The 25,790-nt window shown below is 45.1% G+C and overlaps 9 protein-coding genes across 9 annotated transcripts; 5 read left to right on the forward strand and 4 right to left on the reverse strand.

The window, feature by feature from the left end:
- Positions 1-1,677: 1,677 nt before the first annotated feature.
- On the reverse strand, positions 1,678-2,872 carry FOMMEDRAFT_171027 (uncharacterized protein; the record flags this gene model as incomplete). Its single annotated transcript, XM_007271248.1, has 5 exons — positions 2,809-2,872; positions 2,603-2,756; positions 2,415-2,545; positions 1,972-2,363; positions 1,678-1,926 (listed from the first exon to the last, which is right to left on the reverse strand). The coding sequence occupies exons 4-5, from the start codon at positions 2,272-2,274 to the stop codon at positions 1,678-1,680; spliced, it is 552 nt and encodes a 183-aa protein (XP_007271310.1). The 5' UTR covers positions 2,275-2,363; positions 2,415-2,545; positions 2,603-2,756; positions 2,809-2,872.
- Positions 2,873-3,318: 446 nt separating this feature from the next.
- On the forward strand, positions 3,319-4,361 carry FOMMEDRAFT_161732 (uncharacterized protein; the record flags this gene model as incomplete). The annotated part of the gene is made up of 2 exons (XM_007271249.1): positions 3,319-3,415; positions 3,478-4,361. The coding sequence occupies 2 exons, from the start codon at positions 3,319-3,321 to the stop codon at positions 4,359-4,361; spliced, it is 981 nt and encodes a 326-aa protein (XP_007271311.1).
- FOMMEDRAFT_149162 (uncharacterized protein) lies at positions 4,359-6,211 on the reverse strand. The gene is made up of 2 exons (XM_007271250.1): positions 5,033-6,211; positions 4,359-4,962 (listed from the first exon to the last, which is right to left on the reverse strand). The coding sequence occupies exons 1-2, from the start codon at positions 5,873-5,875 to the stop codon at positions 4,519-4,521; spliced, it is 1,287 nt and encodes a 428-aa protein (XP_007271312.1). The 5' UTR covers positions 5,876-6,211; the 3' UTR covers positions 4,359-4,518.
- A 221-nt stretch (positions 6,212-6,432) lies between these two features.
- Positions 6,433-8,434, forward strand: FOMMEDRAFT_31842 (DUF1613-domain-containing protein; the record flags this gene model as incomplete). Its single annotated transcript, XM_007271175.1, is given in 5 exon segments — positions 6,433-6,543; positions 6,563-7,366; positions 7,423-7,589; positions 7,653-8,242; positions 8,313-8,434. 5 exon segments carry the CDS (start codon positions 6,433-6,435, stop codon positions 8,432-8,434), a joined length of 1,794 nt encoding a protein of 597 aa, XP_007271237.1.
- Positions 8,435-8,514: 80 nt separating this feature from the next.
- On the reverse strand, positions 8,515-10,459 carry FOMMEDRAFT_31843 (uncharacterized protein; the record flags this gene model as incomplete). Its single annotated transcript, XM_007271176.1, has 5 exons — positions 8,515-8,673; positions 8,789-8,983; positions 9,052-9,729; positions 9,791-10,156; positions 10,316-10,459. 5 exons carry the CDS (start codon positions 10,457-10,459, stop codon positions 8,515-8,517), a joined length of 1,542 nt encoding a protein of 513 aa, XP_007271238.1.
- Positions 10,460-11,499: 1,040 nt separating this feature from the next.
- Positions 11,500-13,515, forward strand: FOMMEDRAFT_23637 (uncharacterized protein; the record flags this gene model as incomplete). Its single annotated transcript, XM_007271148.1, has 11 exons — positions 11,500-11,599; positions 11,650-11,973; positions 12,030-12,052; positions 12,115-12,169; positions 12,223-12,489; positions 12,551-12,592; positions 12,642-12,755; positions 12,815-12,971; positions 13,018-13,134; positions 13,186-13,283; positions 13,346-13,515. Coding segments are annotated over exons 5-7 (407 nt in total), but the record flags the coding sequence as incomplete, so codon positions are not given.
- A 2,759-nt stretch (positions 13,516-16,274) lies between these two features.
- FOMMEDRAFT_96787 (WD40 repeat-like protein) lies at positions 16,275-18,997 on the forward strand (the record flags this gene model as incomplete). The annotated part of the gene is made up of 3 exons (XM_007271220.1): positions 16,275-16,862; positions 16,922-18,581; positions 18,621-18,997. The coding sequence occupies 3 exons, from the start codon at positions 16,275-16,277 to the stop codon at positions 18,995-18,997; spliced, it is 2,625 nt and encodes an 874-aa protein (XP_007271282.1).
- A 1,189-nt stretch (positions 18,998-20,186) lies between these two features.
- On the forward strand, positions 20,187-22,098 carry FOMMEDRAFT_171030 (uncharacterized protein; the record flags this gene model as incomplete). The annotated part of the gene is made up of 11 exons (XM_007271251.1): positions 20,187-20,298; positions 20,343-20,401; positions 20,458-20,647; positions 20,700-20,786; positions 20,854-20,956; positions 21,016-21,143; positions 21,203-21,261; positions 21,322-21,463; positions 21,532-21,593; positions 21,647-21,684; positions 21,751-22,098. Exons 2-11 carry the CDS (start codon positions 20,377-20,379, stop codon positions 22,096-22,098), a joined length of 1,182 nt encoding a protein of 393 aa, XP_007271313.1. The 5' UTR covers positions 20,187-20,298; positions 20,343-20,376.
- Positions 22,099-22,366: 268 nt separating this feature from the next.
- On the reverse strand, positions 22,367-25,260 carry FOMMEDRAFT_137010 (subtilisin-like protein; the record flags this gene model as incomplete). The annotated part of the gene is made up of 18 exons (XM_007271252.1): positions 22,367-22,422; positions 22,483-22,527; positions 22,604-22,667; positions 22,727-22,743; positions 22,812-22,924; positions 22,974-22,991; positions 23,050-23,081; positions 23,136-23,395; positions 23,454-23,538; positions 23,590-23,670; positions 23,724-23,758; positions 23,813-23,872; positions 23,922-23,978; positions 24,040-24,165; positions 24,219-24,287; positions 24,342-24,380; positions 24,440-24,733; positions 24,795-25,260. The coding sequence occupies 18 exons, from the start codon at positions 25,258-25,260 to the stop codon at positions 22,367-22,369; spliced, it is 1,917 nt and encodes a 638-aa protein (XP_007271314.1).
- Between the last annotated feature and the right edge of the window lie 530 nt (positions 25,261-25,790).

Below are 25,790 nucleotides of genomic sequence, written 5' to 3' on the forward strand. Positions count from 1 at the left end.
TTAATTTATTTAATCATATTATATTATGATTGTTTTTGATTGTAATTATTATAATAATGTATTCGTAATAATAATATATGTATTATTCATTGTAATAGCCTTATTAGCTTAATACTTTGCTCCTACAAGCTATGTTGTCACAATGTAAATTTAATAATCATTCATTAAGGTATATACACTGTATAGTTGATGTTGCCATTACAACTTCGAAATTTATTATATAATCAGCTGCTGTGATAACACATTCTGTGTAATTAAATTGTATTGATGCATTGTTTCAAGTATATTAGAGATATAATTCTTTTGTTTGTTGTTAGTATACATTTACACAATTGTATTAATGTGTAAAGTAGTATTATTTGTTTAATAATTATAATTTTTGCACTTGTCTTGTGCCATAATCAGTATTTATATGTTATAACATTATTTTTTTGTGTATAGTTAGTTTATACACTCTGTAGTGTTGTTTTTTGGTTTGTAGTTATTCATTATACTTTTGTATATCTGTACTTGTCTGTATATCTTAGATTTGTGTATTATATTTGGTATCCAATAAGTAATTGCAATATCTGACATGTAACTGCTGAATCTGATATATTACATATAATTACTCAACCATAATATGTGTTAGTTATTATATTGTTCTGTATTCGTTCTGTTAGTTCTATCTGTATTATTATCATTATTATCATTATTATTATTGTTATTATAGTGTCTACAATTGTATTATTGTTTATAATACATGTTAAATGTTTTATTTATTTAATTTAATATACTGTTTAGCATATATGTGCTTGTTTTGAGCATTAATTGTTTGGCTGTGATATTACTATATATGTTATTATTTGATTTATGCTATAACATATGTATGCTTGTTGACAGTGTCAATCATTTGTACTATTGTAATGTTAATAGTAGAAGAGTAGCATTTGCTTTATAAATCTTTTTAATGTTTGTCCATAGTATGATTAGTTAATTTATTATAACATGTCTCTATAATATTATAGAGTATTTCAGCATTTAATAATTGTAGTAAGTGATACTTATTGTAGTTTCAACATTGCCTGCATAGATTATGTTACTACTAGGCCAATAATCATAATCACTAAGATGACAATTATATAATGTCTGGGTTGTATGTAGTACAGTAGATTGTGTGTTTGTAGTGTATTGATTTGTGTTTAGGATACTTAGACAGGTGAGTCAAGTTCTGCATTGTAGTATACTGTGTGCATGCATGTGATGTATAGAACTACATAGAGTATAGATGTAGTAGGGTGTAGATAAAGTGTAGGCAGGGAGCTCAAGGCTTATAACCTGTTAAGAAAGGGGAAAGAGAGGTTATGTGAGAGGCTTAGAGGGATCATACAAAGAGGGGGGATAGTGGACTTGGCTTGCTCTCTTGTGGCTTGCTTCATCATCCATTGATTAGTTAGTCTATATATACTATGTAGGTATGTCTCAGATGTAGAATGTATGATGGAAGGTATTCCATCATTGTTTGTCATTGCTTGTAATGTAGTTTATATCATCTGAGACATACTCTCGTGTAGTCTCATCTTAACAAGACAAAAGCAATATGAAGAATGATTCCAGAGTCTATCAAAGTTTTGACCGACCGAAACGACTCAAGGAACTTAGCTATCGTCGCATCAGTGTTCATTATAACCATACATCCTAACATGAAATGAGACAACTGGTACTAGCACGATGGTGAATGAGCGTACTTGCAAAATTATGACGTGCATACTCTTGAATGAAGAGACAACACTCGTTAGTCTGCTTCGAGAGCTGTATAATCACGGCTTCGACTTTGTGTGTCTTGTCACGAAGAGTGTCAACTTGGTCAACGAAATCAAATGCGTCTCTCATTGCCTGCACGAGTTCGACGACTTTCTTGTCAACTTCGAACTGATGTTTGATAGTCTGTCGATAGTATTAGTTAAGTCCACACTAGGATATTGAACTTACCTTGTACATCGTTGAAGCAAGCCGCCACGCAAAGTTGGCGTATGAGTGAATCTGGAGCTTTGTAACTTTTTGTGACGGGTTTAAGAACAAGCAGACACTCACTTGCGACAGTATGTCCATGGCACTGACAAATATGTCCAATTTTGAGACTAGACTCCCCACGGAGTTATACAGATCTCCATGGTCTGCAAAGTTATTGATGGTAGCATCAATAGTCGCAACAGTACCATCCGCCGAGGTTGAGACTCCACTCTGTTGGATCGCCTGCTCTGCAGCGGTGATATTGGATCCAGTACATGTCATCGCATCCACGGTCTCTAAGTGTAAATGAAGAACTACTGCACATTCCGCCGATGCCGAACCACGAGGTGGATAAAGACGAAGCTCCACTTCTGGCAATACAATAAGTGCTTGGAAACGTTGACAACAACCGGTTCACACACCTCTGCTGTTGGCACACCTCTCCAATAAGTCATCAACCTCGACTTCAATCACGCCTACATATTTGTTCGTCCAGCGCGACGAATCATGCTTGAATTAAATATGGAATCTTGTGCACTGGTCCAGGGACGCTCTGTAGATGTACAGTGAAAAAAGAGGATGATATGACTTAAAGCGACAGCTTATTTACGCTCTGAAAGAAAGAGATTCGTCCCATTTGGGAGATACGTTGTTCTTGATAGTCTTCGTTCGTCTGCTCTCGCTACCAAGCTCGACTTGAACGTATAGATTCGGCCATCTACTGCGAAAGGTCGAGTTCCATTTCACTTCAGAAGCGCGTGTGACTGCTGACTGGTTTAAAATGATACAGGAGTAAACAAAAGGTAAAGTGCAAACCTGTCAACAACAAGTGGGAGGACGTTGAAGGAGGGACCATAGGAGCTACCACATCCAGCCTATCGATAAGTCCCTCGCTTTAAGAGGGCTTCTCAGGTAGTCATAGATTGCTAGCAACAGAGCGCTTCTTGATGTCTGAATACCATTTGAAATTTGCATTGGACGTGCCTAATAAAAGATGGTTAACGCTCATCCAGAGCAGCTTCGTGCATGCAGCGTGACAACATAATCTGAGAGAGACTGAAAAGCTGTATAGTAATGTATGTCATTGTGTGAAAGCAATAAATAATTAAGTTAGAGGTTCAAAATACTTAGTAACTTACTCCGCCATTCGTAATTTCATATTGTTGTTGATGCAGCTAGCACAGTGACAGTACTAGGTGCATCACTTTCCTTTCTTGTCTGGCAAGCTATCTGATGACGTAAAATATATTGTGTAACAGAACTATTACGTAATGGAATGCGCGAAAGGTAACTTACAGTTACTTTGCATTGCACTTCTACTCATCTATGGACCCTTTTGATGACATCGATCTAGAACCCCTACTTGATGCCTCAGTATGGCACGAAGCGCACGAATGCTTTCCAGACGACGGAACAAGTAGAAGTGACGTATTCATTTCTTTCTACATCACGACCTCGCTAACAGCAAATTTAACTTTGCCTCAGAGAAACGACCATATGAAGACCTATACGAGGTTGTACCACTCTGGCTTTACGCTCGGACGTGTCTTGAGGAAGAAAATGAAGGAGAGATAATAAGAGACTTGTTGTTAACGGATCGAGAACACCAGCGTCCTGTGAACAGACTCCCTCGGAACATCCTCGCGCTCATCTTTGAAGCTCTGCGTGATACCACTAGTACTTGGCATCCTCTACAGTCTCGTCTTTCAACTGGCTCTTCTTCCTCGCAAAGTCAAACGCAGTATGTGAAACCGTATTCGTGGTTAGATATCACTCTCGTCTGTCGCCACTGGCGAAACACAGCATATACTCACCCTTCACTATGGACTTACGTTGACTTATCATATGATCGAGAAGTCGTTCGCTCACTGCTCATTCTCTCCGAAGACGACTCTCTTTACATATATTCTGATACTTCTACCTCTGGACATGAAGTCACAACCGTCTCTGACGTTGGTGACTATGCAATTCGTTTGGACCTGGTAATGGACGAACAAGCACGAATAAAGGAACTCGAGCTGAACTTATCCTCAACGAAACACGTCAAACTAGTCCCATGGAAACAATTCTGTTCTCATCCCTCCCCTCGACTCACGAAATTAGTCTGTCGGGGAACCTCAAATAACATCAAACCAGAAAAACGTCGTCTTCCGGCTTTCAAGAAGAAAAACTTGCCTCTCTTACGAGAGTTGGTGTTGGACGGGTTGTACCCGAAATGGAGTGAGACGTGTATACCTACGCTCACTCACTTGGAGATTCGGAACGTGAATGATACACGAGATGGTTGTGTTCGAGAATTCAATAGGTTCCTTTCGGGTTGCACAGAACTTCGGGAGCTGAAGCTCGAGTCTTGTAATCTGACGAGATAATGAAACTAGTATATTCCAGTAATACAATCAATTTGTAACGTCTACATCAGGTCATACTCGAACGACGAAAATCGCACGAAACAAAGACCAAAGGAACGATCCCTTCTTATCCCAGTCTACAAAGCGAATACAGAAAGCGATATTTTTTTTACCTTTCTCATACAGCAGATTTCCATACAGACGAATTATTGGGATAGGAATGGCCACCATTCCAACTATGTCGCCACCCTTCTAAACCGACGTAAGTTGTCGTTTCTTCGAGAGTTGCCATCCCTGCACCCGTACCCGCACCCGCACCGTTACCCGTGCCAGTTCTTCCTCTACCAGCTCCACCAGGTTCCTCTTCTTGTACCTCAAGCGGATCCGTCGTAACCTGCGAACGTACTTGTATAGGCTCGACGTCTTCAGGGTTCCACATCCATAACGTCCGATCGTACCGAGTCCAGAAGAATATGTAACGTAGTGAAGGAAGGACGACGTGTATGGATGCTGCGACTGCGCGTTGGAAGGGGGAGGTGAGTGGAGGTACCCAGTGTTGCACGTCAACTTCGAGGACTTTTAGGTGAGTTAGTCGGGAGAGGTAGCTTAGGAGGGTTATATGCTGCGAAATCAAATTAGTCTTTGCTGACGCGCCACTAAAAGTGAGAGGATGTAAGGATGTAAGTACGCACGGAACGATGATCCATAGGTAAGGGTATATGTGACAGATACTGAAGGTTTGGACAGACTTCTGAGATAGTCGACATAGAGGGGAGGAACAACTCGGGAGGCATTGTTGTGATCGATAAGGAGCGTAATTTCTTAAGACGGTGAAGCTCGGGTAGTACCAATGGGAGAAGGGATACTGCGTCCTCGGAATCTATCGGGAACTTGAGGTGCGTAATGGGACAGTGGAGAAGGAAGTCGAGTACGAGTAGCGGTCCCTCGAATTGCACAAGACAGGGAAGAGCATTGGCTGATAAGGGTGCCAAAGGAGCGTTCTCCGCAACTTCTGACACAGTTAAGCATCGTAATCGGTCTTGTGTCTCAAGAAACGCAGCAACACGTTCGTCCCAAGCCAATCCAAGTCTTGCCTCTGTCGTCCGAAGAGTACGGGCTCGATCAAGCACCCACGAATGCGAAACAGTCGGATCCACGAGTATAAGTAGATCCAACTGGGTCAGGTGCACGAGACTCGCGCTCACGCGTTCCCAGAATTCACGACGAACTATAGTTGCTTGGATCGTACGCTGCATTTCGCGTTCGTGCGCTAATGCCATTCCGATTCGGTAAGGCGCGGTGGGCGATAGTGTATATGTGCGGACGTGCGCTGCGACGCGTGGACATTCTGCGAGTGTTTCTAGGAGGTAGAACTGGATGGGATGAGGAAATAATTCGATGTTCTCGTAGAGAAGTTTCTCGGCGGCGTCTTGGAGTGTACGGGATGTAGATGCGAGCAACGCGAGTGTCCGTCGATCTGCTGCTGCGCGAGCGATGCGGCGTGCAACCTCAGGCGGAACAGTAAAGGGTGCCATCTATGCCAAGGAAATTCACTCATGATGTCAGCGAGACATGTTATAGTGTGCATACAAAATTGATGTGGACTCACGGAAACGTTGTTTGGTGGACTGTGAGCGGTGCTGGGATTGCTGCCGGCTGCCTATGTATGTATGCTTTCCTTTCAAATGTGCTTCTGCCTTTCGCCACTCATGAACCTCGGATGCTTTTGTACGCGTCCTGTTCAATCTTCCGAGAAACAACAGGTCCAAGATAGACGAACGCGAGGCGTTGCGGATAAGGATACAAAGTTAGCTCCCGTAGTGGTCGGCGGTACTGGACTACTTGGTAGTAACGGTACGTGGCTGAGACCTGCTATGCTGCATGCGCGCCTCGCGTCTTGACGCGTCTTGCTCTCTGACCGCCATCATCTCTCTAGACTAGTCAAGGCTAACGGGTGCGCTCATGAACAATTCGAGCCATTCACAGTAATATATATTGACGGAGTACAGCCTGGCATTGCATCCGTCTTGCCCTCTCTTCATTTGCGGGACTTCTTCGGTTCTATTTCCCTTGAGGCGCATCTTCTCTACCCATGTCCCAGCATACTCGTCCGTCCTTCACACCCCTGCCATGCACATCAAACGACCCATGGGAGCCACTCAAATTCACTACGGGAATCTTAGGAATCTCTGAATGGGTCCCGGTCTGTTCTTGCTCCGCAGACTTCCCAGTTAACACTGTGCGCCCATGCTCCTCAAATACCACTCGACAAACGGCGTAACCCTTTCATTTCGATATGTATACACCAGTTCGAAGCGGCCATCTCCCAGCTGGTACATCATCCAGAATACAACTCTACTCTAATCCTCCGATCGGAGGTCATCGAAGACTCGGCGGCAGTGGCAGCGGCGGAGTATGAGCTACCCCAACTTCAGGGTTTCCGTCTCGTCAGGAACCTTCGGCGAAGGCTTCTGCCCCGTCGGCCAGGCCGCGACCCGCCAATTGAACAGGACTGCACGTTTTATGCCGCCTCCAACGGTGTTTCTTGCGGTGACGTTGCAGACTCCGAACAAGAACACGTAACCGAGGATGACACTGAGGCTCTGGTGAATTGCCTCGTTCTGACCCCAAAACTTGAACCTGGACGCTCTATGCCGTATTACCACCCTGCAGTCTTTCACATTGCTTTTCGTTATCTTACTTCTCCCCGAAGTGGAGGCGATGGCGTGATGTATGATAATGACGACAAGTCAGAAGCGCGTTTGCGGATTGAGGTTGTCTTGCGACCTGGTGCACCTGATCCTAAAGACATTAACTCGCGATTATATCGCACGTGTTTATCACTCCTTGAAACCATTCATCGGTATGGCTGGGGAATTTCCACGAATTATCAGAAGCAAGTTCATCACGACTGTTTGGTCTCACGAGAAGAGTACCAGGACTTGTACCTTGTTCTACGCGAACGCCATAAACATCTTGTAGGACAATGGCATGAGAACACGGATCCACTTAAACACGTTTTCGAGGTGAGAGAGACTCTACCTCTTATCAATCGAGTAATTAATCATGCGGCATCTGCCAGGACATTGGTATTGCCACTTTCCTTATGCTATTGTGGAAGCAAAACGTGCATGATGACTCTGCGTCATCATCAGAGTCCGTAACAACCAGTGGTGAGGTCCAGAACGATAGACCAGATAGCATGCCTTGGCATGATTGGCCACGTCCCCGCAGTTTCCTCGACTTCGGGTACGCCATTCATCCTTCCTTTTCCACCTCCAATTAATTTAACCTCGCCTATCTTTATTAAAGTTGCGGGAACGGTCTCCTCGTGCGTATCCTTCTCAGCGAAGGTTACGTTGGTGAAGGAATAGACCTCCGCGCACGTAACTCATGGCAGCATTATCCTCCACAAATACAAGCGCATCTACACGTTCACGCTCTAAACCCGCTCGATCTATCTCAATCTCAATCTTCAGGAACAACAGTGCCTTCTTTAATTTCGAATCGATTCTTTACGCCAGGCACGTTTGTTATTGCGAATCATGCTGATGAGCTTTCACCGTGGACGCCTGTGTTGGCTACGTTGACGGACTCGAGCGGGTTTTTGTCTATCCCTTGTTGTCCTTGGTCATTTGACGCCCAGTTCCATCGTTCACAACTTCGTTTAAAAGGATCTCAGGGCTCTGAACGAGAAACGGCATTTGCATTCTCTCCTCCAGACGGCGATGACCCTGACTCGTTCGTGGAGTCCCTCCGTCTAGGTGGTGTAGGCAACGATGCAGGAAAAAGCAGGTATGCAGCGTATCGAATATGGCTGGCTTGCCTTGGTATACAATGCGGTTGGGCTGCAGAGACGGAGACGCTGCGGATTCCGAGTACGCGCAATTGGGCACTTGTTGGTACGTTCAACTTTGCTTATAGCTTTCTTAATTTAGTAGGTGGCAAAAATTAACGTGCAATGTTCCTCAGGTCGAAAACGATGTGGGAATAGAGAGCGATCCATTGTGACTGCATTAGCTATCATAGAGCAGGTCCATGAACGTGGTTTGTTCAAGACGCGCAGACCAGAGGGCAAGGCAGGCGACCATTAGCCATCATATCATCATAATCACCCTCAATGAATGAATGAACGGCACGCAAATTATATCGTGTATTATTGTCAAAAGATGGTCTATAACAAATGAATGTCGCTAACGAATGTAACCATGTATCTATCTAATATGAAAGATTTCATCGTCGAGCTAAGCTGATCACCACCATCACCACCATCACCACCACCACCACCACCATTCAATCTAATACAACTGAAGTTGCTTTTCATAATCCCCAGCTAAATGATCGAAAGCCATTTCTTCATGCCAGTCTCGGAGGTACTGACTCCCACGGAAGTTACGTGGGTGGTACGTTCTCTCAATCAAAACCCTTACTTCTTCGTTCCCGCTTACTGTTTCGTCTGGAGAGAGGAATTGACGACGCAGGCGGAAAGTCTGGGAACGCCAGATGATGTATTCTAGACGAGGTGGGACGGATGACTTGGGTACTGCTTCGATTTGTTCTTTGTCGAGTAGGTCTGTCTTTGGATCTGACACGGCGAAGGCGAGGAGGTCCCTGTTTGAGGCGAAACATTTAAGCATTGAGGTCTTAATCAAATATAATTTAGTCAGTAGGAAGTTTGAAGGCACGAACGACAACATGAGCGACGACTCACAAGATCAAGTGGACCATTCTCCTCTTCATCCCACTCAGCAGATCCCCAACTCGGTATAAACAATGACAACTCCACAAGTCTCGGGAACGTCCGACTAACTTCCTCAAGTACACGTATCAACGGAACGTCTCGACTCCAGAAAATCAATTCCAGACAACGTAACGTCGACCCGAGAGGAGCAGCAAGGCTGAGAACGTCTAAGAAGTTCTCTTGTCTTGCTGCTGTGATTTGTAAATGACGAATTGGTTGAGCGCGTTTGGGCGCTGCGGCGAGGACGTTCCGGAACCATGAGACTGTCATCGCGCTGACTTGTAATGCTTGGACGTTTTGTAGAGTGTCAGCAGGGAAAGGCTCAAAGTCTGAATCTGTGTAAACGTCTAACGACGTCAAACCGGTGTGGTTCTTGATAAAGGGAGCGACGTCGACGTTTTCGGCTTTTGAGATCAGAAGGAAGGATTTGAGAGAAGGGAGGGTTATGGAGGAAAGAGCGAGGTTTGCGAAGACTGTTCCGAGGTAGAGATGGAGGACTTGGAGACGGGGATGGGATTGTAGGAATGTGAGAAGTGCTGCCTTCGGGTCGAACACTTCTCCGTTGGGACCTGGTGGTAACTCTTCGTCTGTGTCGAGGAAGAGACGTAGGTAGTGTATGTTGTTGAATCGACTTGAGAGGAATGGGTTCTACACAAAGAAACAGATCAGATATTACTTAGTAGAAGCATACTAAGAGAAAAAAACTCACCCAGTGCTTCATGATCAACTCGATGTACAGTCCTTGCAAAGTATCCGACATCCTCCGCAGGGCGAGCCAGACTTCGTCAGGGAGTGCCTCGAAAGGCTCGCCTGGAAGGGCATACATGAAGAACTGCAACTTTCCGTTATCTGCAAGGTGATTCAAAATGCCAACGATGGGTTCCAAGTCAAGAGGGTCCTTGTTTCGTTTGATAAGGCTTGGATGCGTAGTTGTCGTTCTTTCGGTGTCTCCACCAGCTCCGTTCATGTCGACGTCGGATTCTGGTTCAAAGTCAGGGTCGTTAGAGCCTTCGGATTTGTTATCGTCGTCGTCAGCATCATCATCGGCATCATCGTCTGTATCATTGCAGAGAATCTGCAGAGACGGCGGTCAGCCCACGTTCACAGGATTAAGAAGTACATCAAGACATACTCGTAAGGCTCGAATGTGGTGAGCAGCCCGTCGGTTAGAATTAAGGAAAGACAAAAAGGAAGATACATGATTGTTAGCGACATGTGGGAACTGGGTGCGTACGGGAAGGAGTGCAGCTTGCCAGAGGCGGTTTACACAGGAGGCAGCGTAGAGATCGCTTGGCTCAAAGAGGTACGAGCCAACTTGAAAGACGATTTCTGGGAGGCTTAGGCATGTTTCAGCCGCGCTTCGGTCACGGTTGTACATAACTCCCCTTTCGCTGAGGGCATGCCTGCAAGGAAAAAGCGAGCTTAAGAGAGCTCACTATGCTTTAAACGGGGAGCCTGGCGAAAATGCATATCATGGCTTGCAGTTAATTCGGCAAAGCGCAAAGAAATAGTGAGCAGTATTGGACGAATTTGGTCATGTTAGTAATCATAGTCAAGAGTCTGTGCAATTGAGCTGAGTACTAGGACGGTAAAGCAGCAGTATTGTCCAGAGTTCCTTCACGATTGAAAGCTTGAACAGTTGTCTAATGGGCAGTATTTCAGAGCGTTTATGAGGAGAATTTAGCTCATCATTATTGTGAGAGTTCGCATTAATGGCTCTAGCAGTATCAACAGAGGAAGCATTGACGAGTAAAAAGAATGTGCGTGTGCTCTCGTTGCTAGGTCCCACAGAGATCAAGTCTGATTTCCAACTCCACTGGCTTGAGAACCTTGCGACAGGTCCTCTGATTCCAGAGGCCCAAGAGCTTCGTCGACCGAGGAATGATGGTGGCCAGCATCAAGTCCACACCTCGGTTAGGACGCAAAGTTGAAAATGCAGCATGGTGGCAACTCCGCCAAGCCGGGAAAGCTTAGTCAGGCACTCTGCACAAAGAAACTTCAACTTCTGTAACGCCTATCGTTAACGCGATGCACGAACAGATGCAGAAATGGGGCGAAGCTAGTGCTCCGCACCGTAGCGTAATTTACGGTTACGCCTTCAGCGTATACGGTTACGCAGCGTATCGTAAATGACTTTTGGAGCTGAAAATACGCGCGTATTTTTACGCGCGTATGCGTATACTTTGCCCCAAAAAATCCCGTATACGGCGTATACGACATATACGCGGTACACAAGAGACCTAGGAGATCAGCAGTTCTCCCTATTTAATCTGACGTCGATCAATTCAACAGCCTTTTATAGATAGGTTGCTTCTTTGTACCTGCCCTTAAACTCAAACTTTGCACGCGTGATGATATGCGCGGTTAGCATTCCTCTCACCCCCCGACTGTCTCTCACTCCATCACTACTTCCCCCTGCTGCTTTCAGTAATATTAATCATCTGTTAAACAAGATAGATGCTTGATAAGAAGTAGGTAACATTGTATGAAGATGTCTGCAAGGATTTCTTTCGTCTAGGTGAGCCACATTATAGGCAATTGGTTCAGAGACTGATTATGCGTGTCTAGTGTAATCCTTGTCGTTTCTAGGTATCTTTTCCCCATATAGATATGTTTCTTCAGAATGTGCTGTGTACCTATCAAGATAATCTTTTCATCGGCAATGCCCTTATGAGATCTGTGATCATCTGTCTCACAGCTATGCTCACCTCAGTCTTCGTAGCTTTTTGCTCAAATTTGTAGACCATACTGTCTCTTGGTACTCACAAGAGCTCTATAACAGTTTAACCACTCTTGAAAAAGCTAACAATGTGATTATAGATTTGAGTAGTACAATGACAAAGGTGATCAGCTTGACAATTGGACCCTAGATCTGGTAGGATACAGTAGCTGGTAATATTTTTCTGATGCAATATTCGCAAGGTCTGACTTATTCAAATCAATCTTAGCACAGTAGCTTGAAATGGGATAGGTTATATATACTTTCAAGCGAATACTTGACGTCTAGATTGTACTGAGTGAATTTTTTCGTAGTCACAGTCTCCTGCACATTCACCGAACAGTACCTTCAAGTGCTTCCTATACACTGGTAAGTCTTTCAAACTTGAGCATGCATAGTATATTATTAATTCTTATTGTTAGTACTACAGGATGAGTGAAGATACAACAAATAGTGGAAAGCGGAAGCAACGGGACGAAGTTGACTCGGGCAACATCGTTAACGACAAACGGCAGCGTGTCCAGTCAGCAAAGCTCCGCGAGAATGCTGATACATTGAAGAAACCTCAAGCAAGGAAGAGTAAGGACCTGGGTGCTGCTAGTCACCCAGTCCTGATAGAGAGTACGGATGACGAGGATACATCTGTTCAGGAGATGGATTCTGAGTCCGATAAAAGCGAGGATGAAGAAGTAAGTACATATCCCTCTATGCTATTATTCTAAAGCTCACAACAAGCATTTTTACACTTAGGAATCTCTTCCGCGACTAGGTACACCGAAGAAAACAGTACAGGTAAGAAAACTGCTTTTTTGGATGCGTTTACATATTACAAGTCTTTCAGGCAAAGAGACGTCCTCTTGCGAATACGAAAAGCACATCAACAGTAGTCTCTCAGCAGAAAAATGACGAGTCTTCAGTTGCTGTTAATGATGAAGATGACCAAAGTAAAGCTAAAGTAAGTTTTTGTATTGATATCCAAGTTTTTTCGTGTGTTTTCTTTACATATTTAATTAGGTGTCGAACTGTATCATGTTGTTCTATAAACAAGTCCCTTGTGATGCTAATGGCTATGCTGAGGATGGAACCAAGTATTTCCAGTGCTGCCATCCTCATACTAATGGACTCTCTAAGATTCTGAAGATAACGCAAGCAATGCGTGGAAGCAAGACCGGTAGGTTTACTGGTACTTTTTCTAATATGTATCTTACTTTTTTCAGGTCTCAGGCAGCATCTAGAAAGCCATGGTGACATGTTTTCATTCTACAATTTCCTCAGAGTAGTAACAGCTTCGCGCTTGCCTACTTCTGAAGAGATAGACATTGCGAATCGAACAAGTATGTTTGCTTACATAATCAACATAGACTTGCTTAATGTGGTTTCCTTAGCAGTACTCACTCGAGAGGAGCTCAGGGAGATTGTCAAGGACTTACCTGATGCTAATAATATTGTAGAGATGTTTCAAAAGCAAGAGAACAAGAAAATGGTAAGATCTTTATTATTTACTTACGTCTATCTTTTAATTTTGTCTCTTTTTCCTTGTCATAGGTACCCTGGGAGCATGCAACCTTCAAGCGATTCCTTGTGGAATGGGTTGTTAAGACTGATCAACCATTTACTGCCACAGAGGATCCTACCTTCCAAAGGCTTTTGCAATACATTCACCGGGCTGGAAATCTTTCTATTCCATCGAGTGACACAGTGAAGCGTAACATTCAAGATATGAAGACTGAAGACTTTCAAAGAACAAAGGCAATGATCCAGGTAAGTCTACACTCATCTCTTTATTTTCTCCCCAATTCCGCGGGTTCTTTAGGTCACTTAGGTCGACCATGCATATGGCGGACTCAACCGACTGTCTATACTAGCAAGCTTGTCGAGAGCTACAGCTGAGAATGCTTGTGCTAATTGTATTACTCTGTTACAGGGTCTAGAGTCTAAGGTTTCACTATCCTTAGATGCATGGACGTCCAGTAATGGATATGCCTTTTTGGCCATTGTCATACATTACATTACGAACGACTGGAAGTTAGGTATGTATATCTAAATGTAATCTAAGTTTTGACTACTAAATTATTTCTAGATGAAAAGCTTATCGCTTTTGAGGAGATATCTGGCCGCCATAGTGGAGATAATTTGGGTGCCATTGTATGGCAGGTTATTGAGCGGTATGGTATTAAAGAGAAGGTACGGCTTCGCTTACGTAATACGAGTTCGCATTCTTCTCACATCTTTTATCCACTTCTTGTATTTCATGTAGCTGATTGCGATTACATGTGACAATGCTACAAACAATGATACTATGCTGCGGTACATTGGAGGAAAAATGCATAGTGACAATATAGATTTCTCTTCTAGCAATGCTAGAATGCGATGCATGCCTCATACAGTCCACTTAGCAGCTATGAAGGTAAGTGTCTCTTTCATTACTTTATTTCCTCCAATGCTTACACTATTAAAACAGCTCCTTGAAGCTCTAGGAGCTATAGATTATGTTGATGAGTCTGCTGGTGCTTATCAGGAGGATATAAACCCTGTGGACGAAGACGAGGAAGCTATTCGCGAGGATGGATGTGAGGAGGAGGAGGATATGTCTAATGCTATTATTTCTATTGCAAAAGTGAGTAAATAGTAATATATTTCTTGAAAAGTGTCTAAGTCTTTTTAAAGTTAAGAAAATTCGTTCGTATGATAAGGGCAAGTCCTCAACGCCGGCAGGAGTGGGTACAGGCTGCTACTCCAATGTTATCGGAGAAGGAGCAAGAAAGAGGCCAGATAGCTCTCATGCTCATCCTTGATGTCTCAACACGATGGTCTTCTACTCACTATATGCTTTGTAAGTAATGTTTTACACATTTATATATCTCTAATTCAATTTTACAGGTCGCGCACTCCGCTTTCAAAAGGCTATAGACACATTTTGTGCTAAGCGTGAGTATCGCAACTATGAGCTTGATACAAAGGACTGGGCTGCAATTGAGCTCGTATCATCTTGGCTTCATCATTTCCGACGTGCAACGACTGCTATGTCAGCTACAAAGATTCCTACCTTATCTTCGGCATATGGGTACTTTTTACACCTCCAGAACAGTCTCCGCAAAGCAATACAAGAGTTTCCTGCTACTGCACCACTACAACTAAAAGATGCACTACGCGCAGCACACAAGAAACTTGCTGACTATCTTACCCGGTTTGTTGCATCACCTTATTACTTATGGGCTACACGTAAGTCGTTACCTTACTCTCGCTCATCAGTACTTATACTTTTGTCTATATCCTTAGTCTTGGACCCTCGTATCTCATACTCTGGAATGAAACGGAATGCTATCGGTGATGCCCGACTGCTACAACTCATCGACGAGGCAAAGCGTACGCTCGAGGAACATTTTCATTCAACTTACGTTATTCGTTATCAAGGCGATGCAATCTCTTCGGATGCTCTCATGGACAACACTGAAACAAGTGTACATGATATTGCGAGTCTTTTCTCCACCGACGAGCCGTCAAACAGTAACACTGAGCTTGAGGAGTACTTCTCCATGAAGCAGGAACGGTCATGGACAGACTGTGACCCTGTCAAATGGTGGGCTGGCCGATGTGCTCAGTTTCCTTTACTATCACTATTTGCTCGGGATATACATTGTATTCCAGGTATGTTGTTCTTTGCATCATTTTCAAATAATATTCAGGTCTGTTTTACAGGTTCTTCTGTTGCTGTTGAACGGATCTTCTCATCTGGACGAGATACTATTGCTTTTCGTCGTTCAAGCCTTCGCCCTGGAACTATTGGGGACTTGATGATGGTAAAGCATACTTTGAAGGCAGTGAACAAGTCTATTTAGTTATATTCAATGTCTATAGTAACTACGCTACCTATATACCTTCTTTGTAAGCGTATACGCCGTATACGCTGTATACGCTACTAGCGTATCGTATAGCTCCCCCAGACTCTACATTTACGCGCGTATTTTTACGCGCGTATGCGTATACGTTAGAGAATTTACGCGCGTAAGCGTATACGCTACGCGCGGAGCACTAGGCGAAGCAAGCAGACCATGGAAACGAGAGGCGAACAAGTGGACAGTAGGACTTACGATACTAAATATGGAGATCGACATTACTATATATGGTTGCCTCTGTCCAGCTTGCGAGTGTGCTTTCAACCTGCCCCAGCACTTGTATCTAGGTCTAGGAAAAATCTGAGCCTCCAAGTTTTCTTTCTTTGTCTTTCATGCATTATGCTAGTACAAGTTCGCCTTTGTTCGCATGGTTGCGACTTTCCGATATGGTCTCTATGCTCGTTGTTTCCTTTCACCTAACAAAAGTACATCAATCAACATCCCGCTTAGTAGAGGCGGGACAAAGAGTATCAATCATCAGACCGCGTCAATCTCTCTTTTATACATCTATAAATTGAGGTAAGTTGTTGTAAAGCTTGATGGCTTCCCCTATGACCCTTGCTCCCTCAGATTACGAGATGTCTGAGGTATGCACGACGGACGATATTCACTTTCCGCAAGTCCTTACCTTCCTCCTTCTTTATAAAATGCCACTCTCCGATGACAGTATCGATAGCCTTCTAGGATATTCAGAGGAAGAGTCATCACGTCTTGTTCTTCCGCGTTTACAACCTATGCTCGAGCATAGTCCTGGAGAACCTATCCACTTTGACTTCCCTCGCTTTCGCGATTTTATGTTAGGCCCCGTGCACAAAGACGATTCGTGGCTCATCGACCTCGAACCCCAAAAGGAATTTCTGGCCATGCGGTGCTTCAAAGTCATGAAAGATATGCTTCGTTTCAACATCTGCAACATCGAGTCATCGTATATCCCTAACGATCAGATCGAGGACCTTCCGCGCCGCATCGCAGAGAATATCCCTCCGCACTTGGAGTATGCTTGTCTCTTCTGGGCTCAGCATCTATGCTATTCGAAATTCTCAGAAGCTTTGTTGGATGAGCTTTCTGGGTTCCTTAATAAACGCCTTCTTTATTGGCTTGAGGTGATGAGTCTCCTCGATAAAGTCAACTGCGCCGGTCGATCGCTCCTTCATGCCATGAATTGGGTCCCAGTGAGTATGTACATGTCCTTCTGAATCCGAGACTTACGCTACTCTTCTGGTAGGCCCACTGTGTAAATGTCTTGGCATTCCTCAGAGATGCCCGCAGAATGATCACTTATTATTCGCCTTCCATTTCGCAATCGACACCTCATATCTACGTATCTGTCCTCCCGTTTGCACCAATGGAGTCGGGATTGATAGCACGTTACTGGAAACCTGATCTACCCCTTGTACAAGTAGAGCAGATAGGCGTGAGGCAAAGGTCGCCGCTCCTGATGGTACTAACTGGTCGTACAGATTCGGTCTATTCCGTCGCATTCTCCCCTGACGGTACCCGCATTGCTTCCTGCTCCAGCGATTACACAGTCCGAAGTTGGGATGCAGAAACCGGGCGAGCCATTTCCAGCCCCTTTCAATGTCCTGAAGACTATATTTATTCTGTCTGTTTCTCGTCTAACGGCGTGCACGTTGCCACCGACTCTTCAAATAACACGATCAGAGTCTGGGACATTGGCACTGGGAAAGTTGTTTCTGGGCCTCTTGAAGGACATACAGACGCCGTCGTTTCGATTGCTTTCTCGCCGGATGGGAAACGTGTTGCTTCTGGTTCAGATGATAAGACCATCATAGTTTGGGATATTGAAAGCGGGAGCGCCGTTTCTATGCCTTTCAAAGGACACAAAGCCGTAGTAAATTCTGTTTCTTTTTCTCCCGACGGACGGCTTGTTATTTCTGGCTCTGATGATTACGAAATTCGAATATGGAATGCTAAGAACGGACAGCTCGTCTGCGACCCTCTCGATGGTTACCTAGGCAAAGTTTGTACAGCTGCTTATTCTCAAGGCGGTGTGCACATTGCCTCGGGCTGTACAGGAGGATTAATTCGGATCTGGGAAGCTCGAAGAGGGGAATGTATCTCCAAATTGTTCGGAGGTCATACCGACGAAGTAACTTCTCTCGCTTTCTCGCCGGACGGGAAACGCGTCGTCTCTGGTTCTAAGGACAAATCAGTTCGAATATGGGATGTTGAGACCGGGCGTGTCATTTCAGGGCCTTTCAAAGGACACACTAGCGGCGTCGAGTCTGTCGTATTCTCTCCCGACGGAACACGTGTTGTATCAGGTTCAGAGGACTGCACAGTCCGTATCTGGGATGCCGAATTTGTTCAAGACAGTTCTGACAATCTCGAAGAGCATATTGACGGAGTAAATTCTGTCGTTTTCTCGTGCGATGGACAGTGCGCTGTCTCTGGGTCAGACGATGGGACAATCCGAATCTGGGATGTGGAAAGTGGGAACGTCCTTTTGGGCCCTTTCGAAGGGCACTCAGGATGCGTCTTGTCCGTCGCCTGCTCGCCAGATGGGGGGCGCGTCGCATCTGGCTCCATTGACCATACAATCCGAGTCTGGGATGCTAGAAGCGGTGTGGTAGTTTTCGGTCCTCTCGAAGGACACAGAGGAGCAGTTCGCTCCGTCTCGTTCTCCCCGGACGGGAGACGCCTTGTGTCTGGCTCCAATGACAAAACGCTCCGAATCTGGGATATTGAAAGCGGACAGACAATTTCCGGTCCTTTCGAAGGACATATGTGTGGTGTTAACTCTGTTGCTTACTCGCCCGATGGGCGATGCGTTGTCTCTGGATCTTCTGATAAAGCGATCATAATGTGGGATGCCGGAAGTGGTGAGATTATTTTCGGACCCTTGAATGGAGACGAATATTCTGGTTTCAGTCCCAATTCCTCGAACGGACACACGCATAAAGTTCGTTCAGTAGCTTTCTCGCCCGATGGCAGACGTGTTGTCTCTGGTTCTGCTGATAAGACCATCCTAATCTGGGACGCCTATAGTGGACGGGTTGTGGCTGGTCCTTTTGAAGGCCATACCAATTGTGTTGTGTCAGTTGCTTTCTCTCCCGAGGGAGCACGTATTGTCTCGGGATCGTTGGATAACACGATCCGTGTCTGGGATGCCGAGAGTGGTCGGACTATTCTTGAACTTTATAAAGGGCACGCATCAATTATAACGTCCGTTGCATTCTCGCCTGATGGAAGGCACGTCATTTCTGGATTCAAGGACGGTACAATCAGAGAGTGGAATGTACAAGGTATGACGACAGCATCCTCCTTGCTCAATAGTTAGAGATTAACACTTTGATATGTTGCTCTTTATATAGATCCTGCTTTTTTCTGGACATTAGATGGCGACGGGTGGGTCCGTGGACTCGAAGGCGAGTTGCTTGTGTGGATTCCACATGATCTCCGCCCTGTGTTATGGCAAGCGCGAAATTCTGCGGTATTTAATTGTCCGTTCTCGGCCCGATTGGAATTCAAAAATGCCGCTCTTGGAAAACGTTGGCAAGAATGCTTTGTACCGCCTCAATGATAGCATCGTTCCGCTGCCACTTAGTGTATGGGACCTATTACCTCAAGTACCGTCGCACAATCCTCTCCCTAGTTGTTTGTATAACCATAAGATGATTGTACATTTCTCCTCAATTAATAAAATGAAAAAAGCAACTTACTCAAGTACACTTCACTGTAAGCCTACCTGATCCGCATAGCTGAAGACTGATTTAGGCGATCAGCGCACGTTTGTGCTTGCCGCAGTACTTGATCCCGTCAATCGTCATTTTGAGTTATATCAAGAGATATTAATGTCGTTAAAGGGGAGATATAAACATGAGCGTTATGAGAGAAATCCAGTTCGTCAGCTCTGTGAGAGCTCCGATTGATAGACTCTAGCAGTATCAACTGAGGTGTTCACAAGTTATGACTAAGTGTGTGCTCTCGTTTCGGGTTCTCACGGAGATCAAGTCTGATTTATCAAATTCACTAGTTAAGGATCCTCCTGGCTGGCCCTCTGATTTCAGGAGTTCCATGAGCTCCGATGACCGAGGAATATGATGCTGGTTAGCGACCAGCCCCCATCTCGGTTAAAACGCAAAGTTGAAAATGCAGCAGAGTCGCAACGCCAACCATCCCAGGAAAGCTTAGTCAGGGGTAATCTGCTCGAGGGAAACCTCAGCTCCTATAGCGTTTATCCTTAATGCAATGATGCACGGAGAGACGCACAAATAATCTTCCATTGAATGTATAAGCGCTAAGCCAGTAGAACATGGAAACGAGAGGCAAACTTGAGGGTTGAGGGACATTCGATTCTGAATATGGAGATCGACATTACTATATGTGGGTATGCCTGCCTGATCCGGACGATTGAAGCTCAATTGATTGGCGCGCGGTTGCCACAACATTTGCTCTCCTCCATCATCATCTCGAGTTATAGCAAGCGTTTGCACTTTGATATCTTCTCACAGAGCATGCGTGCCGCCATGACCATAACTGGGACGTTTAGCGGCATCCTCTTCCTCCCTCCCTCCCTTCCTTCCACTCCCTTTCTCCTTTGGGTTCTCTTGCTTTCGGCTTTCCCTTCGGTTTCTCGTTGTAAATTATTCATTCGCTCAGCAAACTGGATTTGCTCTTCTTAGTCTTAACTTCTCGAGGCGCTAAGAGCGGGCTCACATGGCGGAAGACGAATCAGCAGTCGGTAAGAGTGACCTCACTACGCTCAGTCGCCGTTGCTTCGTACTCATAATACCTAAGGCATAAAGGCATCCGACCCTCACGCTGGTACATATCTTGCGGTTTGGCTGTTCTTTCAAATCGCAGCAGATCATGTTGGACTGCCCATCCTTGTCGCGACGTTTTTATTTGCCAAAACTGTTAAACGAAATCCTACACTGATCAATATGTGCATCACTTGGATCATTGCTGGTGTTTCCTCATCGCTATTGTACGACTCTTGTGCGCTAGATCTACAGATTTTCATTGACGAGCTCGCACAGGTTTTACGCGGGGAAGCAGTCTGGCGCAGAACCAGGCAATGCACTGTGCATTCTTCAAGCTGCAATGCTGGAAGGCACTCCACCGATGTGTGTGACGTTCTATTAATATCAAGACCTTAATTCCTTATTGACGTCTGATACGCACGGTTGTAAGGGTGTCACTATCTGCGTTTGCTCTAATATACACAGTATGGGCTTCAATGACATGCAGGTCGTCAAATCGTAATCCCAGGGTGGCCATGTTCTGGACTTACACTGTAAGTACAGCATGCATATATTAGCACTCAGATCACTACTGAATGGCATACACGAGCAGTTATTGATCGTTCCTTACGTTGCACTCTTTTCATTTGCTTTGGCAACTTCTATAGTTGCCATTCAAGACCTTCGAAAGGTTAATCGGGCGCGGCGGTTTTTTTACTGCTCTGTTGACAACAATAAGCTGTAAGTCCTTTTGTATTTTCAATATTTCTATACAAATCCTAATAAGACGTCAAATGAAGGTCAAACACTATGGGAATATTCAGTTCCGTCATCTGTTTGATTTGCCTAATTTTTGAATGTCTGTCCATTCTTGTTTCATATTCTATTTCCGCAATTTGACTGATACCATATTCCCTAGTTTTGATCGCCGTTCAAATCATACGGGCCTGGCGAGCGTTTAGAAACTTTAGGAACGATACTCCAATCCACAGACGTGGCTTTGATATGCAACTAATCCTTCGATTATTTATCTTCTCTGGCTACGTCCTCATCGGGTTGATGTAAGGCGACAAGCACTTTCCCAATTCGCAAAGGAACGAACTAATCCGCGGTCCTCCCATGACTCTAGCTTTAATGCGGCTTCCGTCTACAGCATTAAATCTGCCGTGCCCGATATTTTCGCCGCATCAAGTGAGCAACTCTTTCAGTTGAAAATAAACTGGTCATTAATCACGCTTGTCTAGTCGGAATGGGCGTATTTATCATTTTTGGCACTCAGTCGGTTCGTCTCTTGTTCCGCGCGAGTTAATAGCTTTCATTTCTGAAGTCATATCCTTTTGTGTTGTAGGACGTTCTTCGTGCATGGGCATTTTGGCTACCAGCCAAGCCTCCTCCACCACCGCCGAAGGATACAAGAAATCTTGACGGACCCACCTTTGATTTTGTGTCACCCCGCGGGAATTTTGCACGAAACCCCACTTCTACTATCTTGTCTGAGACAGAGACATTAAGTGACGCGAATCTCGCTGTGCATACGCACGAGTCTCGAGTCGGTGCACCGAACGTGGCTGAGCACGAGGTCCAGATGGACAAGAAAAGCTCAATGATGTGGAAGAAAGCCGATAGTGTAATAATTATTGGAAAACCGGAAGAGGCATTTGCGAGTATGGGCAGAGATAAGCATGATTCCGTGTGACTTCCCTTTTTCAGTGTTGGCCATGTCTTTTTGTCGTCCGTCTTACGCTGTGCGTCCTTTTTTTAATTTATCCCTTCGCTATGTGCTTGCTTTCACTTTGCCGTTCTGGTTCTAAATGCTGGCATAATTGTTTCATAGATAGATAGTCGCTCCTTTCATCACGATCGACACGTACTAAAGAAATAAATCTGTACATTGGCTCCTTGTAGTCACCTTGCAGCGCAATCTGCCCTTCATGCGTTCATCCTTTGTGTTTCCGCGTTAACCCTCATGGAAGAGCCAGCCACAGCTCCATCAGTCTGGTAACATTCGGAGTACCGACGCCTATTCCAATGGAATATCAAATCTAGTGTACCAAGGTGATGCAGGAAAGTTTATACACACCAGTAACCGGATCCCAACCAGTCGTCGCGGTGAACCCGGGCGTACCTATGTAACAAATGGTCCATCATATCAGAATTACATTACATAGGATCATTGAGGTCGTTGCCAAAACGACACGCACCGCATCCTTGATTTCCACCATGTGTGATGTCGTTAAATGCACTTGCGAATTCCGCGGAATATATCTGTGTTACATGTGTTCGAGTTGGGAGCAAATTAAAGAGATATACAACATAATGCGCACAGTCGGGTTGATGAATCCTGAGAAAGCAAAATCAGGGGCGTCAGATTTACCACTTTTAAGCTTTCATCGCATGTGATAGCCTTACCAACTGGTCCTTTCCCGGCAGCAATACGCGCATCATTGATGAGAGTAAGGAAGGAGCCGACAACGGGAGATGAACAGGATGTTCCAAAGACTAGCTCGAATTCGCCGTCGACACTGAAGTCTGTTAGGCAGTTAGTATCCTAAATGCATGACGAGCACTTACCCAATCACATAGTTTGCACTATGAGTAATTTTCATCACAAACGCGTTCTTTAATTTGTATTTTTACAATCACTCACCCATTGGCACTCAGATCCGGGAACGCACGAACCTAACATATCGAATCAGAAAGTCCACCATAATACAAATATCAGAAGGATCGCACATTTCCTGAGTTGTTAAATTGGGCGGAGGTGAACGGCGGTGGATGGTTGGTCAAGAAGTTAGTAACAGCATCAGCCTGATACGACGGCATCGCAAAGAAGTTGCTAAATCCTCCGCCACTGAAGATGACCTGTTCGCAAGCGCCTTCCGGATCGTTTACCGTATTCCCTGGATCGATCTGCGTTGCACCGACTGCCGTGACGAATGGACAGGTCACTGGGAAACCTGGATTGAATTTTGTCCCGTTTCGCACAGGTCGGTCTGTAAGTAGCCCAGTAATTAGCATATAGTTATGAAGATAAGATTTTCTAGTAAATACTTCGAGCATTTAGGCAAAGATCACCATTCCCTGCGACACCGTCGTCTCCAGAGCTGTATAGAACACTGCTGCCCATGAGACCCAGCTTAAACTACATGAGTCGCTGAATATTAGATGTCATGCTACTGAACTCTACCTTCCCGTACTCATTACATTGTCGAGTTGCATAAGCAAGGGTAACATCAGCCTCATCCGAACCAAAAGAGACGGAGACCACCTGTAGAACTATGCTTTTATCAATGGTATGGAAGGAAATCAAGATGGACTTACATTCGGCGGTGCTAATATCCCACAAGATTCAGGACCTGAGGTGAAAAGGATATTAGTAATGGAATGTGAGATGATGGATGTGGTTTTACCTTTAAATCCTCCGGGCGCCGGATCTGGATAGATGCCGTCGAATTCCGGATTGTCCCCTCCTAAAATCGCTTTCACTACGTAGTCTTATTGAAAAAGAAAACGGCTTACCTTCGAACGTGCAGAATGAGCCATCGACAGCGTCCAGCCAGTTATCAAAGGATGCCCCTGTACGAAAATTTATAATTAGCATACAAGACGACCGTGGCGAAGAACATCGAAATCTTGCCCTCCACGAGGTCTCCAGTTTGAAGCAATGTGATCGGTTGCGGATTTGTCAAGGCCATGGCATATTCGAGGTCAAGGTCAGCTTCTCCGTTATCGTCGAAGCCTTGTTGCTGCGTCTGGTCCACACCTAAGAAGTTTCAATCAATTTTAAAGGAGAAACGATGTAAGGGGCAAACTGACCACCATCAATGGAAACGAGATTCGGAGAAACACCGACTAGGTTGGGTGAAAAGTTTCCAAAGAAGAGGTCTTCGCACAATATGAGCATTCAATACTTTATCGCCATGTACTTTTTTTCCTTACCGAGATCGCCTTGGAGGAACGCTACTGGAGTGAATTCCACTGGAAAGAGAAGCATAGCAATTAGAGATTGCTTATCAGAAGCTGTTCCCGCAGCATACCTATTCCGTACGTGTTCCTGTCGGTAGCGACTGGTGTGTAATTTACTGAATACAACGCTTGGAGGCATGCCACGGTAATTGTCTCATCGCAGTTCTCCAATGCAGGCGTGATCGTGACGTCGGAACCGAGAGGCATCGGCCCGCGCAAATGGGAATGCACGAGCGGTTTCTTTCCGGCCTGACGTTTGTGCCGAGGCTTCGCTGTACCGGACAAAGTACGCTTAAAGTGGACCGTTGGCTTGATTAACTCGATGTGGTCCTTGACGTGATTAGGCACATAGTATGAGTGACAGCCTGAAATGCGCGTCGAGCGAACATCAGTTGTAGCCAGTAAGAGACAGGAGAAGCTCCTTACTGATCTGCTCCAGGCCCGTTTCGGAATGCGTATAGACATGATACTCCGTGTTCAGTAGATCTTCTACCTCCGAAGCGGTTGCATTTACAACATCCATCCAGACCTTGCTAGGAGATAACTTGATCCTGTCCTCGGAGAAACCAAAGCTAGTGAGCCAATCCTTTACAGTATCGACAGACGAACGGCTTGGCGCGAAGGTATCTATCACCTGCTCCAGAGTCAAGTGCTTGCCATAGTCTGGAGAAGTCGGATGAGAAACTGCCATCAGCATGTCCTCAAGTTGATCTAAGTTGCTTTGTGCAAGGCCAATGCGTAGTGGAAGAATCTGGCCAGGATCGAGACGACCAGATTGAACCCATTCTTCTGGTTCAAACGCTCGTTTCTCATGCAATACATGGTTTGCACGAGGGGACGGTGCAGCCGTGGCTGCTCCGACGAGCAAGCTGAGGAAGGCAACTTTACGCATGCTGGGGCGCACGACTTGGATGGGTCGTAAAGTTCAAGCGTACCGGTCTATCAGCTTATAAGCAAAGAGACTCTTTCAGTTTCTCTGGCCCTTGATTCTTCTACCTCAATCCCATATGTTCTGTTTCGTACCCAGCTTGTAGACTCCCTGAGAGAACTGCACCTAAATTTAGGCCAAGAGAATAGCAAGAGGTGATACATGATCTGCGCGTGGAAGACCAAAGCGGGATGTCACAAGCCTATTGGTATCGGAAAATGCGTGCTGATACTAGTAAGGCGGTTCTCGAAATGCTAACAGTGGGGAATGAGTCCGACTGAATTCAGAGGAAAACAAGCGATCCGAGCTTTAAGCGAGGATAATAGGAAGAACGGTGAGCGTTCCGGACTTTCTTATCGAGAGAAGAAAGTCTCTTTGAAGGTCGAAGTTCTGAGTGTTATGAAGTCACACGAGACCAGCTCCCTGGCGTGAATGCAAGGCCTGGTTCAATCAGATGTCAGAATGCTAGCCCTACTTTGGAGAATAGGTCTGCG

Source organism: Fomitiporia mediterranea (genome assembly GCF_000271605.1).
Source record: "Fomitiporia mediterranea MF3/22 unplaced genomic scaffold FOMMEscaffold_16, whole genome shotgun sequence".
NCBI lineage: Eukaryota > Fungi > Basidiomycota > Agaricomycetes > Hymenochaetales > Hymenochaetaceae > Fomitiporia > Fomitiporia mediterranea.

Coding starts and splice junctions, on each gene's coding strand:
- FOMMEDRAFT_149162 (XM_007271250.1), bottom strand. CDS start 5,875: ATGGCACCCTTTACTGTTCCGCCTGAGGTTGCACGCCGCATCGCTCGC. Junction 4,963..5,032: donor TACCTATGGATCATCGTTCC/GTGCGTACTTAC, acceptor TTGATTTCGCAG/CATATAACCCTCCTAAGCTA.